A 13,067-nucleotide genomic window follows, 5' to 3' on the forward strand; every position below is an offset into this window, starting at 1 on the left:
CCACACACACACATAACCGCACACACAAAGCGAGAGAGTGAGAGAGTAATGTGGCAGGAAACAGAGAATGCGTTGAGCTGATTGGTGGAAAGCAAAAGGAAGAGAAAAAACTCTAACACATAACCGCCGCTGCACATGACGGCGAATGTTTTTAGGGGAAGCTGGTCCAGGGCGGGGAAGGGGAGGCTCTCGGGAGGCTGAGCGGCATGTCGACCACAACAATACAAAAGTCAAATTAGTGGAAAATGCAAATGCGGATAAAAAACGCAAAGTGGATGGCACAAAAAACGGCAATAGAAAATATAGACATAGCTGCCTTATATACCACACTCATGGAGAAACAGAGAAAGAGAGAGAGAGACAGAGAACTAGAGCGAGATGGAGACAAACATAGTTGGAAAAGCGAAGATAGAAACCAAAGCAAAAACTGCAACGAGGCATTTTAAAAAGTGTTGGCACAAAAAAATTATATTATAATTACATGCTGCAGCAAGAAATCTTGCAGCCTGATTTTCCAAACATCTCTTCTGCACTTTACCAATTTATCGGCTTACTTTATGCGATATCTCTTGGTAAATCGAACACTGTCCGCATCAACTTTTGTGTCGATCATCCTTTCATTTTCTCTCTGTTTTCTCTGCATTTATTTCTTGACATCTGGGAATTGTCTACATCAGCTGGCATACTATAAATTTACGTTGTATTTTTAACATATTTTCACCATATTTTTCTCTCTGCAAGGCAAATGATGCACAGTGAATTTATGTGAGTAAAAAGTTAATGAAATATAAACAATACATTTTTTATCATCTTCAACGTGCTGTAAAATTAAACTAACTACTGCACAGAAATTGTCCATTTTGACTTTTCAGTTCACTTTACAGAAAAACGATATTATGACAAGTAAGAAAGCTACATTCGAGTGTACACGACTATGAGATACCGACTACCGATTTTTAATAAAAGCAAAACAGTGCGGTATTATACTTAAAGTATACCAAAATAATAGTCAGCAAAAGCTTTAATTGGTATATTGACATAATGTTGCATTTAAAATATACCAAAAATTAGAAAATATACCATATGTCATCCAAGGTCATAAAGACACTAAGCACTATAAGTAGGCATTTTTTCTATGTAAAATGACTTCTTCTATATCTTCTAAAATTTCTGTTTGTAACCTAATTTTCATGAATCATAAATACTAGAGTTGTTATTGTAGTTATCGCGACGCTAGCTACAAAGCTTGCTATTAGATTTTTGGAAATGTGCGGGGTCATAAGTGGGCGTGGCAGTAATTTGAAACAAACTTAATTTTCGTGCAAACTTAATAAGTCTCTGAGATCTAGATCATCATACAGACAGACAGACGTACATGACTTTATCGTCTCAGCTGTTGACGCTGATCAAGAATATATATACTCTTAGGTTCGAAGATGCCTACTTTTGCCTGCAACATAAAAATATGATTAATTTAAAACTTAAAACAAGCAGTATTATAAAGCAAATTGATTATAATCATTGAGTAGCTTTCATTATTGTAAGCTTTCAGAATAATTTCCCAAGAATTGGTAATTTACATACTAGATACAAAAATTTTAATCTAATCTTTATCATTAAACTAAAAAACAGTCTTATTCACGATAAATAAAATAACTATCGGAATAATTATTAAGAGAAAATGTCAATATTTGACACATTAAACATAATAAAAATTTTAAATATATTTTTTATGGACTTTTATTTATTTACTTAATAAGAACACCAAGCAAAAAATATTTAAACTGTTTATGTTAAAGTAAAACAGTTGCTTTTATATTCATACTAATTCCCAACATTTAGATTTCTATCCATAAATGTCTTTCTGAAATCTTCAGTTTAAGCATTGTTTACATTTTTTGCTCATATCTGCCGATTAAAAGTATTTATCTTTGATAAGAAACGAAATAATTAAGACTTATATTAAGTCCCGTACGTTGACGCTTCTGTTTTGTATTTTTGTTTTTTTTTTTTTATTTTGTTTAAATATTTGTCTTTTAATTAGAACTCATTGTGCAAAATGTTTATTTGCTTAAGGCTTCGGGTTTATCGCGAACTAGCAGCTGTCGTTGAGGGCTGCCGGATTACTCGAAGCTCGAAATTCTGTAAGCTTTTTAGTTTCCAACTAGGTCTATGGTAAATTCCATGACCCACAGCGTATGTAAATTAAATGAGTTTAAAAGATAGGCAAAGCACAAGAATTAATTGAAGTAATAGAAAATGCATTTAGTTTCAATCGCTAAAATTAATTCTGATTAAATATACAATAAAATTTTTTTAAACATTGCAAACAATATAAACTACATTCATTTTTTAAACAGCCCTCGTTTGTTGCTTCATTTCAGACAATGTAAATTTTCCAACTCTTATCACTTGTCACCCACTTATTTCTGTTAAGACAACCTCGCAAGCGACTGTCATGTAATTATTGTGAATGCTTAGACCCAGTTAATCTGCCAAGTTCAAAAACGAATGCACTTCGAGGTGAGGTAACGTTTTCCGCCAATATTAGCACAAGTGCAGGGCCCAATTATTGAAATGGAAACTGATACTCGATACAATGGGCGTATACGTGGCGTATGCGCAATGCTGTTTTATCAACTGCTGTCAGTCTCTTTTTTATTTTAATAGCACAACAATAAAGCAAAGTGTTTGTTGGCTTAGCTTTCGGTTTTGCTTGATTGCATAGCTGTTGATATTAGTTAGTGGGTGGCGTTTAATTTCGCCCAGTTCAGTGCTGGCATCGAAAGCGAAAAGGTCTTGACACAAAATGCTCAGCCATTGCCTAATTTTCATAGGCAGCCTTTTAGTTCTGCCTGCTGCGTGGGGTTACTTTGAGGGCTGCGATAACACCTATACCGTAAAGGACACGATCTACGTCGAATCTCCGTATTATAACTCAACCTATCCGCCTGGCACCTCGTGTCGATACAAATTTGTTGCACCCGTGGATTATTACATTACAGTACAATGCACGATCAGTTTGCCATCGGTAAGTTGGACTTCCAATATTCATGATAAATCCATTTTCACATCAAATACTTACACAGAATAATGGCCAGTGCAGCACGGATAACTTCTGGCTAGACACTGAAGGCGATCTCTTGATGCGCACCTCGGAAAACTTTTGCGGCACCGGCACCTTCACCCGAGATTCTCTATTCACGGAACTCGTCTTCGCCTACATCTCAACGGGCAACGTCGGGGGAAAATTCAGGTGCTCACTCACCGCTAAGCCGCAGAGCTGTAATTGTGGCTGGTCCGCTACCACACGAATTGCCAATGGCCAAGCTGCTGCTGCCAATGAATATCCCAGTATGGCAGCCCTCAAGGATACCACTTCGAATGTGGCCATTTTCTGTGGCGCCACTATTGGTGAGTATTAGCAGGAGGAGCCTTTATATCATCCATATCTTCAACTTCTTCTCATTTCGATAGTCTCACATCGCCACTTAGTGACTGCTGCTCACTGCACGAATCAAGTCAGCCAGGCCACAAATATAGTGGCCATCGTGGGCACCAACAGTATACAAAATCGTAAGTACAAATATTGGAATTAATATTTATCTCAAACTCACACTTCAACTCGCAGCCAGCAGCTCGATCTACTACGCTCAATATGCCATTCAGCAAATGGTGCAGCACGAGCAGTATGTGAATAATCCATCTGTGGAGAATGATATCGCCGTGCTCACCACAGCCACCTCTATAAAATGGACAAGGGGCGTGGGTCCCATTTGTCTGCCACCACAGGGCACGTAAGTAGAGCACTCGACTTGGTTTGGTATTTAAATTCACTTTTGAACTTTACTTACAGCTCTGCCACGTTTTCTTACGACACCGTTGATGTTATTGGCTATGGCATGACTTCGTTTGGCGGTTATCTATCCGCAACTCTGCAGAAGATCAATCTGATGGTTGTCAATAATGTGGATTGCCAAACAGATTACAACGGCGTTGCTACCATTAATTCTGGTCAAATGTGCACTTACGATTATACGGGCAACAGTCGCGATTCCTGTCAATTTGATTCAGGTGGTCCGGTTATCAAGCGTTCCGCCAAGCAATTCCTTCTTGGCATCGTCAGTTTTGGCAAGAATTGCGGTAATGCGGCTTATTCTATGGGCGTCAATACTAGAGTGACCTCATATATTAGCTGGATTCGACAGAAGATTGGATATTCCAACTGCGTTGTATCTATGTAAGCACAGAGTTATTGCAAAAGACTAATATGTACTTCAAATTTATGTAAATATAACACTTACCCAATCATTATATAAACTTTAAACTTTAATTTATTTAATTTTTTTTAAATTTATTAAGCAATTAAACCAGTACAAGCAATAAAGTATCATTTTAGGAAAATCTCATTCAGGGCAAACTTCATACACCGATTATAAGGACGTAGTCTTATTTTATTTGCATATGATTTTAAACATTGCTGATATAGTAAGTGGTGCAAATAACCGATTGGCCCGGTAATATTTGTTAAGAGATACCCGCTACCCGATTGCAATAAAAACTTTGCAGTATTATTATTACTATTCTCACAATATATTGAAAAAATATAAAAAATATACTGAGGCACACCGAATATTTGGTATACGGATATACTTCTGCGTTTAAAATATGCCAAGAAGTGTAAAAAAATACTGGATCGTCAACCAAAACAAATAACTATCAAATACCGAAAAACAGTAAAATATACCGTTGGTTATATTTAGTATATTGATAGATTACTACAATTAAAATATACCATAAAGTTCAAAATATAGTAGTTATAAAAAAATTCCACACTTTGTATTAGATTGAAGCAAAATTTTCAGAAATCTAAATAGTGTAGTTATAATTGATTGTAGGCACAATTTAAATATACAAAAATACGTTTGCTTTTATATATTTTTTCAATTTGCATGTGCAGAAGTAAGCGTGAAAAAAAACTTAAACAAATTTAATCTGAGTACTACAATAACAAGTGCTGTTGAATTATACCTTTATCTCTTCTGATTTTTGAGATCTAGGATTATGCGAACGGACAGACGGAAAGATGGATATGGCTAGATCGTCCTGGCTGTCGACGCTGATCAAGAATATGTTTTGGAATCAGAGATGCTTCCATCTTCATACATTTTGTGTCTGCACAAAAGTTAAAATACTCTTCTAACCGTTGGTAGCGGGTATAAAAAATAAACAAATTTGGCGAGTCATTCTTAAATGAACCACTTAATAATTTACCTTTTTTATAGACTGATAAAAAACATTGTGATTCTTTTTTTATTTTCTGCAGTCTACTTATGTAAGCAGAAAACGTCAATACGACTGACGTTGTCTCCAAAATCGACCAACAAGCTTACTCCATTCAGTATACAACAATATTTATTATAGTCTTACGAAATTCGTATATAAGCAGGTGAGAAATGCATTACAGAACTCAGTTGTCTTTATTGCAGCCGCCAATTAATATTCGGCAAGCATGTTTAAGTTAAGTGTGATATTGCTTGCTGTGCCGATTTTCTTTGGCCTGGCTAAGTCACAGCAATGCAATTGGCAGTACAGCTTGCAGCCAGGTCAAACAATCAATATAACAAGTTCGAATTATCCGAGACCATTTCCAGCTGGCAGCAGTTGTCGCTATCAACTGCATGCACCCGCCTCCCATGTGATACATCTGAGTTGTGTGTTTGAAGTGGTGAGTTATCTTAGTAATTAATAAACAGATTTAATAATATTACACCCAATTTATTATTTTATCTAAACTTAGTCCCAAGTATTTTATTATACCCGCTACCCATAGGGTAGAACGATATTAAAACTTTGTACCGGCAGGAAATGTATGTATCAGGTTAAAGGAGGCATCTCTGTCTTTTCGTCTGTCTGTCTGTCCGTCTGTTCGTATGAAACACTGGATCTCAAAGACTATATGAGATAGAGCAATAATTATTTTTCGACAGCAATTATTATGTTTGCAAGCAGATCAAGTTTGTTTCAAATCTTTGCCACGCCCACTTCCGCCCCCGCAAAGCTAAGGTTGTGAATTTTGGTATATATAATAATAACTATAGTAGTTATGATTCCTGAATTTGGTTTCGATCAGATAAAAATTGTCGAAGTTATTAAAGAAATCCTTTTGTATGGGCAAAAACGCCTATTTACTAGGACTCTTAGTTGCTTTGACCGACAATCTGGTATATTGAGCCGTCCATGGTATATTTTGAATGGTGTACTATATCGATATACCACTTGATATATTTTTAGTATATTTGCAGTATATTCGGTATATTTTGAGAATAATACCGCAAAATATATTGCTTTTAATCAAATTGGGTAGCGGGTATCTCACAGTCGAGTACACTCGACTCACAGTCGAGCATACTCGACTGTAACTTTCTTACTTGTTTTGATATTCAAAATATGTTGTTTATTTATAATTCACATATTTATTATTAATATTTGTATTATCTTTATTATTATTTACATAACTGCTCGTTGCAGTATCCCGATATGTGTCAGACGAACTTTCTTTATATATCTCGGGATGGTGACCTCCAATTTCGCGATGGCGAACGCTTTTGCCGCACAGGTCGCATTACACTTGCCTCACACTTTCAAACCATGGCCATCGGTTATCATTCCACCAACTTCGCGTCTCAGCAGCAGGCCAGACTAAGCTGCCAGGCGATTGCAGTTCGTGTGCCCTGCGACTGTGGCTGGTCTCTGACAACGCGTATTACCAACGGCAAGGAGGCGGCCAAGCATGAGTTTCCCTCAATGGTGGGACTGCGAGATATCAGCTCAAATCTTCCCATATTTTGTGGTGGCAGCATCATCAGTGATCGCTTCATTGTCACAGCAGCACATTGCACAGATCGTCAGCCCGTTGCGAGTCGCATTATGGCCATAGTTGGCGTCCACGATCTCAGTCTAAGTGAGTTACATTTCATCGCTGCCTTCCTTTCTTTTGTTTATCATATATTTCTCACAGCTGGTGAATCAATGTTTGCCTCGCAATATGCCATACAAAGTATTATCAGGCATCCGAATTACAGCAGCACTCGAAATACCAACGACATTGCTCTGCTTCAGACTGTGAGACGCTTCGTTTGGTCACGCGGTGTTGCTCCAATTTGTCTGCCCTTCAGACATATCCAGGGGTAAGTTCAAATATTTTAAACTCATTCGGAATCCAGGAATCGAATTTTGAGAAATAATATTTAGTGCTAAGACTGCACTTCATTATTTGTATTCGCTTTACATCATGTTCACTTAAGGCTTAAAATGTATAATAAATGTTGCTTAGTAGAATAGTTTCCTTGTTTGGCAGTCAAAACACTAATAACAAGAATAACATACACTGCCGCTCAACTGAATAGGTTCATGATATCAGAGGCGTATTTAACTTTCATGTTTTTGCCGTATTCTGACTTATTTCTCAAAAAGTTTCTCACATCATTTTGTCTTCGTCTAATTTTTTTAACGATTTTGCGATGGCCTACTTTCACGATAGGCTTTGATTTGGCCTCTTTCATACTCGAATATTTGTTCTCCGCGTCCCATTTCTTATTTAATTTAAAGGAAATATATGAAATTACAAATTTGCATCAAAAATGTGTCACCACACCGTCAAGTTTAATTAAAAATTTAAAATCTTTCAGCTGAGCCTATTCAGTTGAACCAAAAAATTGCACAGAAATTAGCGTAAGTAATAGCAAAACAGAATATGCAAAGTAACGGTACTTTGCAAACAGTCCTTTCCTAGCACACATTAATTAACACAAATATAAAGTTAAAGTGTGCGATCAATATGTGATGAAGAAATCATGAAAATGCAAGCGAATTTATGTGAACCTCTTCAGTTGATCGAGTGTATATAGTACATGAAAATTTATATTAACATACTGAAATATTGTCCATAATCTCTTTTTCTATATTGTTGCTGTTGCTAATGACACATTTACTTGATATTCTAATTTTTATTTCATTATTTTAGTAACAAGCATTTGTAATTAAACTTTTGGACATAAAATATTTAATGGCCTTCTTTATTTTCTCCCCTTCTTCTTTTAGAATATGTTTTTAAGCAGTCTTATTTTCTCTACATAATATGCGAACTACTCCTTCAATGTTAACATTAATTTTTTTACCCAATACATATATTCTATTCTAAATTCAAAACTTGCCCAAGCTTGGAAGAGTAAGAAATATTTTTAGTGTACAAACCCCGACTTTAGCTGTCGGGTCCTATTTACTTCAAAAAGTTTTCTACGTACAAAAGTATCGCAATGTTAAATATAACTTTTGGTATACTTTAGATTTTTTTCGGTATTTTAATTTGATATACGAACACGCCTTCTCACTGTATTACTTTTATCAAAATGGACAGTTGGTATCTTCCAGTCGACCGCACTCGATTCTACCATTTCACTTAACAATTAATAATAATTAATTTAGTTTCAGTATATATTTGCTAACATCTTTTATTTATTTTTCTACCATTTTTTTAGCGGTGAAGCCTACGATGTTGTGGATATCGCCGGGTGGGGAACTTTAGGTTTTGGTTCAGTCAAATCGAATACGTTGCAAAAGGCGAATGTGATGACGATTGTCAACTCCGACTGCAGTATACGTTATAACATCAGTATAGACGCTAATCAAGTTTGCACATATGATCACACAGGACAAGGACAGGACTCCTGCCAATACGATTCGGGAGGTCCTGTCATATTGCGTCAGCGCAATCGTATGTTCCTGCTCGGCGTGATCAGCTATGGACGCTCATGTGGCCAGAGATATGGCATTGGGGTGAACACCCGAATCTCGTCGCATCTGAAGTGGATAGGCGACTATGTGGGCAACTCAATGTGTATGCGTTAAGGATGGACTGTGTACACGGATTGATGAAATGCTGCAAGCTTAAAGATTTTATATACAACTATCTTGACATTGCCCCCTCTGGCAACAACACCTTCTTTTGCCTTCTTGAAGTGCTCGAATTTACTTCTGCTTCAGTTTGACAGTCTTCGAGTGTTGACAAAAGCCTTAATTTGCATTTAAATTAAAAAGCAGTGACATGTTTTGCCTACATTTAAACAAGACACAACCCAGCCCCCCTCCGACCTCAACAATCCTTAGCCTCTGCGCATAGTTTGCACGCACTGCAATCAAATATGAAGGCATTTGCTACACTAACTCAATTGATTAGCTACAGTTTATGAATAACCTAACACAAATTGAAATGTTAAAGTTTGTTAAAATATATATTTATATATTATAATTATATAAAAATTCATTGATAATATATGTATTTAAAACTAAACTGAACTTAATATATTTTCTGATATGGTTTAAACCACAAAAAAATAGAGTATTAATTGGTGTGCTTCGCACATTGTCTTTTTATTGTATTTGTATTTGCATTTTCTTGCAAAATGCAACTCATAATTGTTGTTGTAATTGAGTGCTAACTCAATTTCTTGGCTACGCTCATGTTGTCGTCATCTCTTTGTTATCTTAAAATTGCGTTAAATTTTGCATAGGCCTTCAAGGCCACAATTCTTCTCCTACTCCCCAATGGCCAAAAGAGACTGACTGTTTGTCTGTTGTAAAATTAATAAATTTCTAAGTGGTGAGAGGTATGAGTTTTTCACTCTACACATTGCCATTGTTTGATATGCAGCTCAAGTAGATTTTTAATTGAATTTCACCAACAATAAATACGCAAATAAATTTCAATAAATAAATAAACAGATATATTTATATATTTTGAAGATTTCCCTTTGAAATTTGAGTTTTGAGTATGGCATCCATTGCGTTTGGTGTCATTTAAGAAATAGGTTGAGTCTCAGTTTCATTCAACTTTCCACAGATTACAGACCAAAATTTTTGATGTTTTTAATAAAAAAAAAAGAATAACTTTCTTCAAAGTATTGCTTGACACAATAAAATTGTTTGTAAAAAAAAATTAGTTACAATGCCAGGCAAGAATTTCTCAGCTGTGCAACGTTTGGCACAATCGATCTACACCTCTCCCCGCTACTTTAGTGGCAGATGCGTCGTGGCCAAGAATTATGATTCGATTGCCTTGCATCACAAATTGAACAATCGTCGTGTATGGCCTCAGCGAGAGGAAACCTATGCTGCCATCCAGCTGATGCGACAGAACCGGAGCTGGGACAATGTGAGGAAGTTTGGCAGTGCCATCAACCACAGCATGTCGATGGCCAGAAGAGGCGCAACGCCGCGACGCAACAACATTCTGACTGCCAAAAATGCGTCGGCCAAACGCGTTGCGATGCTACGCGGTGATGCGGTGAAGAAGCGAGGACCTGTTGCTATGACTAAGCATGTCCACAATCGCGCGGAGGTTGTGAACTCGCTTCCCAGGGAGGCGAGCATGAAGAAACCTCAATCCGAGAAACGTAAAAAGGAGGAAGAGAAAGATGAGGGTGATTTCATGGATGTGCGATCCGTGCGTGAAACGCTCTTCGGCATCCCGGAGACCAATGAGGATGACCAGGATAAGCAACGGGAGGACGATGCTGAACTACTAAGACGTGTCTCAAGGCAGAGCTTTACGCCTGGTTCCAAGCTGTCGCGGAAAGTGATTGCTCCATATCAAACGTACAAATCACATCGTAATTGCTGGGCCGAATTTCGCCATCGATTGGTCTTTGGTGGATCGAGCTATTATTAATCCATTTCTGGATTGCTCAATTTTTGTATAGCGGCCTTTCATCCAAGTCTTTTTGGTCGTAAATTTATACTTGAATTATGTTTTAAGTACATTCATGGATTTGCATGTTTCGCTAATTGATTCAATTAAAAATTTCTTTCCCAACTTCGGGTCACTTAGCCCAATTTAATGCTGTGCACATCAAAGTCAAAGTGTAGGCTGCGCCTAATTACAGCAATTGTAAAGTACAATTGCAGATTTGTCAGATATTGCCATAATAAAAAAAATGTGAAATGAAAGTACATCAAAATGAACTCGCGCAAAACACTAGAAATGGCAACAACTTAACAAACGAGTGTTTCACAGGGCAAGTTAATTGCAAGCATTGGCCAAGGAGAGTAGAGAGGAGGAGAAGTCAGCAGGACAGCTGCCTGCAGTGGGCCAGTGCTTTGCATAAGAAGTGGTCTGTCCTCTGTCCTCGGTCCTAGCACCCTCGTAATCCTTTTCTCTTGTTTTTTCCACATTGATTCTTTTTTTTTCTATATTATAAAATTTATGCTGCTTTGTAAAAAATGCTGTTGTGCTTTGTTGCAATCTCTTGTACTGTGCCGCCTGCACTTCATTTTCTGCCTTTTTCCATTCCACCTTTTTTTTTTGTCGTTTTGTTGTTCAGCGTGGCAAGCGCTTTGCAGCTTTTGTTGTTGAGTGGGCCAACAAACGACGCGACGCCAAGAGCCCAAACCCCCAAAAGACTTGACAATAAAAATTATGAAGCGTATTACTTGAGTGCACTCTTATTTGTATTCGGACCCTTTCTTTAGTCAATTTTTTTCCGCTTTTTTTATATTTTTTGCTTTCCATGTTGTTTTTCCGTATCTCTTTTATGCACACAAAGGAACGTGCAAATATTATAAAGTATGTCGCTAGTTTCTGAAGAGCAAACTTGCGTGTTAAGTAGCACAAGAACCGAACAAGAGGTCTTCTGAGATTAACAAAAAAAAGAAATATATTGAGTAGATAAATTTAGTGATGCATCCGAGATTAAATCACGATCAAGTCAAAGTCATCTATGAACTTACACTCTGAGTTCAAACATTAACTAACCTACAAATAACAATATTAAAGTATTATTTTAAAAAGCTATGTATCTAAGCAAATCGAAATTTATAATATTAAGTCATTAAACCGCAAAAGATAGTTTCATCGTTATTATGTTTTCGTGCCGATTAACACATTTTGATGTTCACCTATGCAATAGAAACATAAACAACGCCAGGCGTCAACTACATCATCGGGATAATTCGAAAACTGAACAGATTGCGAAAATTACCAGAGGCTTGGCACAGAAACAATCGGAACCCAATCCTGAATACCATCATGCACCTCGTAGCTATGTGGAGAACTATATAAAGCATCATCTACGCAATGGCTTCATGGAACCAACAATGTTCCATCGTAATCCCCGATATCGCTGGATCGATTTCCGTCGACGGATGGTATATGGCACATACGACATATAGCCACAGACGACTATAGTCAAGGATTATATATTCATTGCCTTATCTGTGGAGTCGTGTACAGAAATGAAATATCCATTCAGAGGAATCTCAATGAAAATTACAGGTATTTGTGTAAGCAGTCAGCCACAGCTATCAGAGTGTAATACAAGTGTCCAGAGATCTCAATGTTTACATATAAGTAAATTATTTATAGAGTCCAGAAATAAAATCTTCCTTTAAAAATTAAATTATAACTGACTTTCATATACACATAACTGTAGTTCTGGGATGGGAAAATTTTACTACTGTGGGCAAAAAGTAAAATGAAATCTTAATTAATTTCATCACATTTAAAGTAATCCCCTTCTGATAACTTATGCCAACGTTTTTTCAAATCCTTAAAATATAATATATTATATAAATATGCCGATACAGCCATCAGCGCCTTCTTCGATTCAGCCTTTGTCTCCTACCATAAATCGACTCAAAACTCGAAAAAAATTAAGAGTTTTCGGTATCAAATAATATTTGACTTTCCGTAGGCCCAAATGGTCTTTTAAAATAGTTTTCGCAGATGCCTCTGTTATTCCGATCATATCAGTCAACAGTCAACCGATGATTTTTGAGCACTAATTCCTTAACTTCATTGACGTGTTGGGCATTTGGTCCGGAGCGATTCAAGTCATCTACACGTTCCCGACCCTCTTTGAAGTCTTTAGACCACCTAAAAACATTTTTCTGCGACATGTGTAGTCAGAAATCACCAAAGGTCTTTCGCAATAATGTGCGGCAGCCGAAATTTCATTCTACAAAAAAAAATTGTATGACTCTTCTGTAGTCACTTAAATCAGACATTTTAA

The 13,067-nt window shown here is 36.8% G+C and overlaps 4 protein-coding genes and 1 long non-coding RNA gene across 5 annotated transcripts; 4 read left to right on the forward strand and 1 right to left on the reverse strand.

Annotated features, from left to right (window-relative positions):
• Positions 1 to 440: 440 nt before the first annotated feature.
• LOC132793384 (uncharacterized) lies at positions 441 to 865 on the reverse strand. Its single transcript, XR_009633117.1, has 2 exons — positions 722 to 865; positions 441 to 657 (listed from the first exon to the last, which is right to left on the reverse strand). It is a non-coding gene; the product is annotated as an uncharacterized LOC132793384 (long non-coding RNA).
• A 1,891-nt stretch (positions 866 to 2,756) lies between these two features.
• LOC132792761 (venom serine protease) lies at positions 2,757 to 4,327 on the forward strand. Its single transcript, XM_060802227.1, has 5 exons — positions 2,757 to 3,031; positions 3,090 to 3,414; positions 3,478 to 3,576; positions 3,632 to 3,797; positions 3,857 to 4,327. Exons 1-5 carry the CDS (start codon positions 2,810 to 2,812, stop codon positions 4,242 to 4,244), a joined length of 1,200 nt encoding a protein of 399 aa, XP_060658210.1. The 5' UTR covers positions 2,757 to 2,809; the 3' UTR covers positions 4,245 to 4,327.
• A 1,157-nt stretch (positions 4,328 to 5,484) lies between these two features.
• LOC132791832 (venom serine protease) lies at positions 5,485 to 9,352 on the forward strand. Its single transcript, XM_060800926.1, has 4 exons — positions 5,485 to 5,728; positions 6,532 to 6,964; positions 7,022 to 7,190; positions 8,541 to 9,352. The coding sequence occupies exons 1-4, from the start codon at positions 5,513 to 5,515 to the stop codon at positions 8,908 to 8,910; spliced, it is 1,188 nt and encodes a 395-aa protein (XP_060656909.1). The 5' UTR covers positions 5,485 to 5,512; the 3' UTR covers positions 8,911 to 9,352.
• Positions 9,353 to 9,878: 526 nt separating this feature from the next.
• LOC132791833 (uncharacterized) lies at positions 9,879 to 10,893 on the forward strand. Its single transcript, XM_060800927.1, has one exon. The coding sequence runs from the start codon at positions 10,007 to 10,009 to the stop codon at positions 10,727 to 10,729; it is 723 nt and encodes a 240-aa protein (XP_060656910.1). The 5' UTR covers positions 9,879 to 10,006; the 3' UTR covers positions 10,730 to 10,893.
• An 890-nt stretch (positions 10,894 to 11,783) lies between these two features.
• On the forward strand, positions 11,784 to 12,455 carry LOC132790876 (uncharacterized). The gene has a single exon (XM_060799619.1). The coding sequence runs from the start codon at positions 11,920 to 11,922 to the stop codon at positions 12,226 to 12,228; it is 309 nt and encodes a 102-aa protein (XP_060655602.1). The 5' UTR covers positions 11,784 to 11,919; the 3' UTR covers positions 12,229 to 12,455.
• The last annotated feature ends 612 nt before the right edge of the window (positions 12,456 to 13,067 follow it).

Source organism: Drosophila nasuta, chromosome 3 (assembly GCF_023558535.2).
Source record: "Drosophila nasuta strain 15112-1781.00 chromosome 3, ASM2355853v1, whole genome shotgun sequence".
NCBI classification, from domain to species: domain Eukaryota; kingdom Metazoa; phylum Arthropoda; class Insecta; order Diptera; family Drosophilidae; genus Drosophila; species Drosophila nasuta.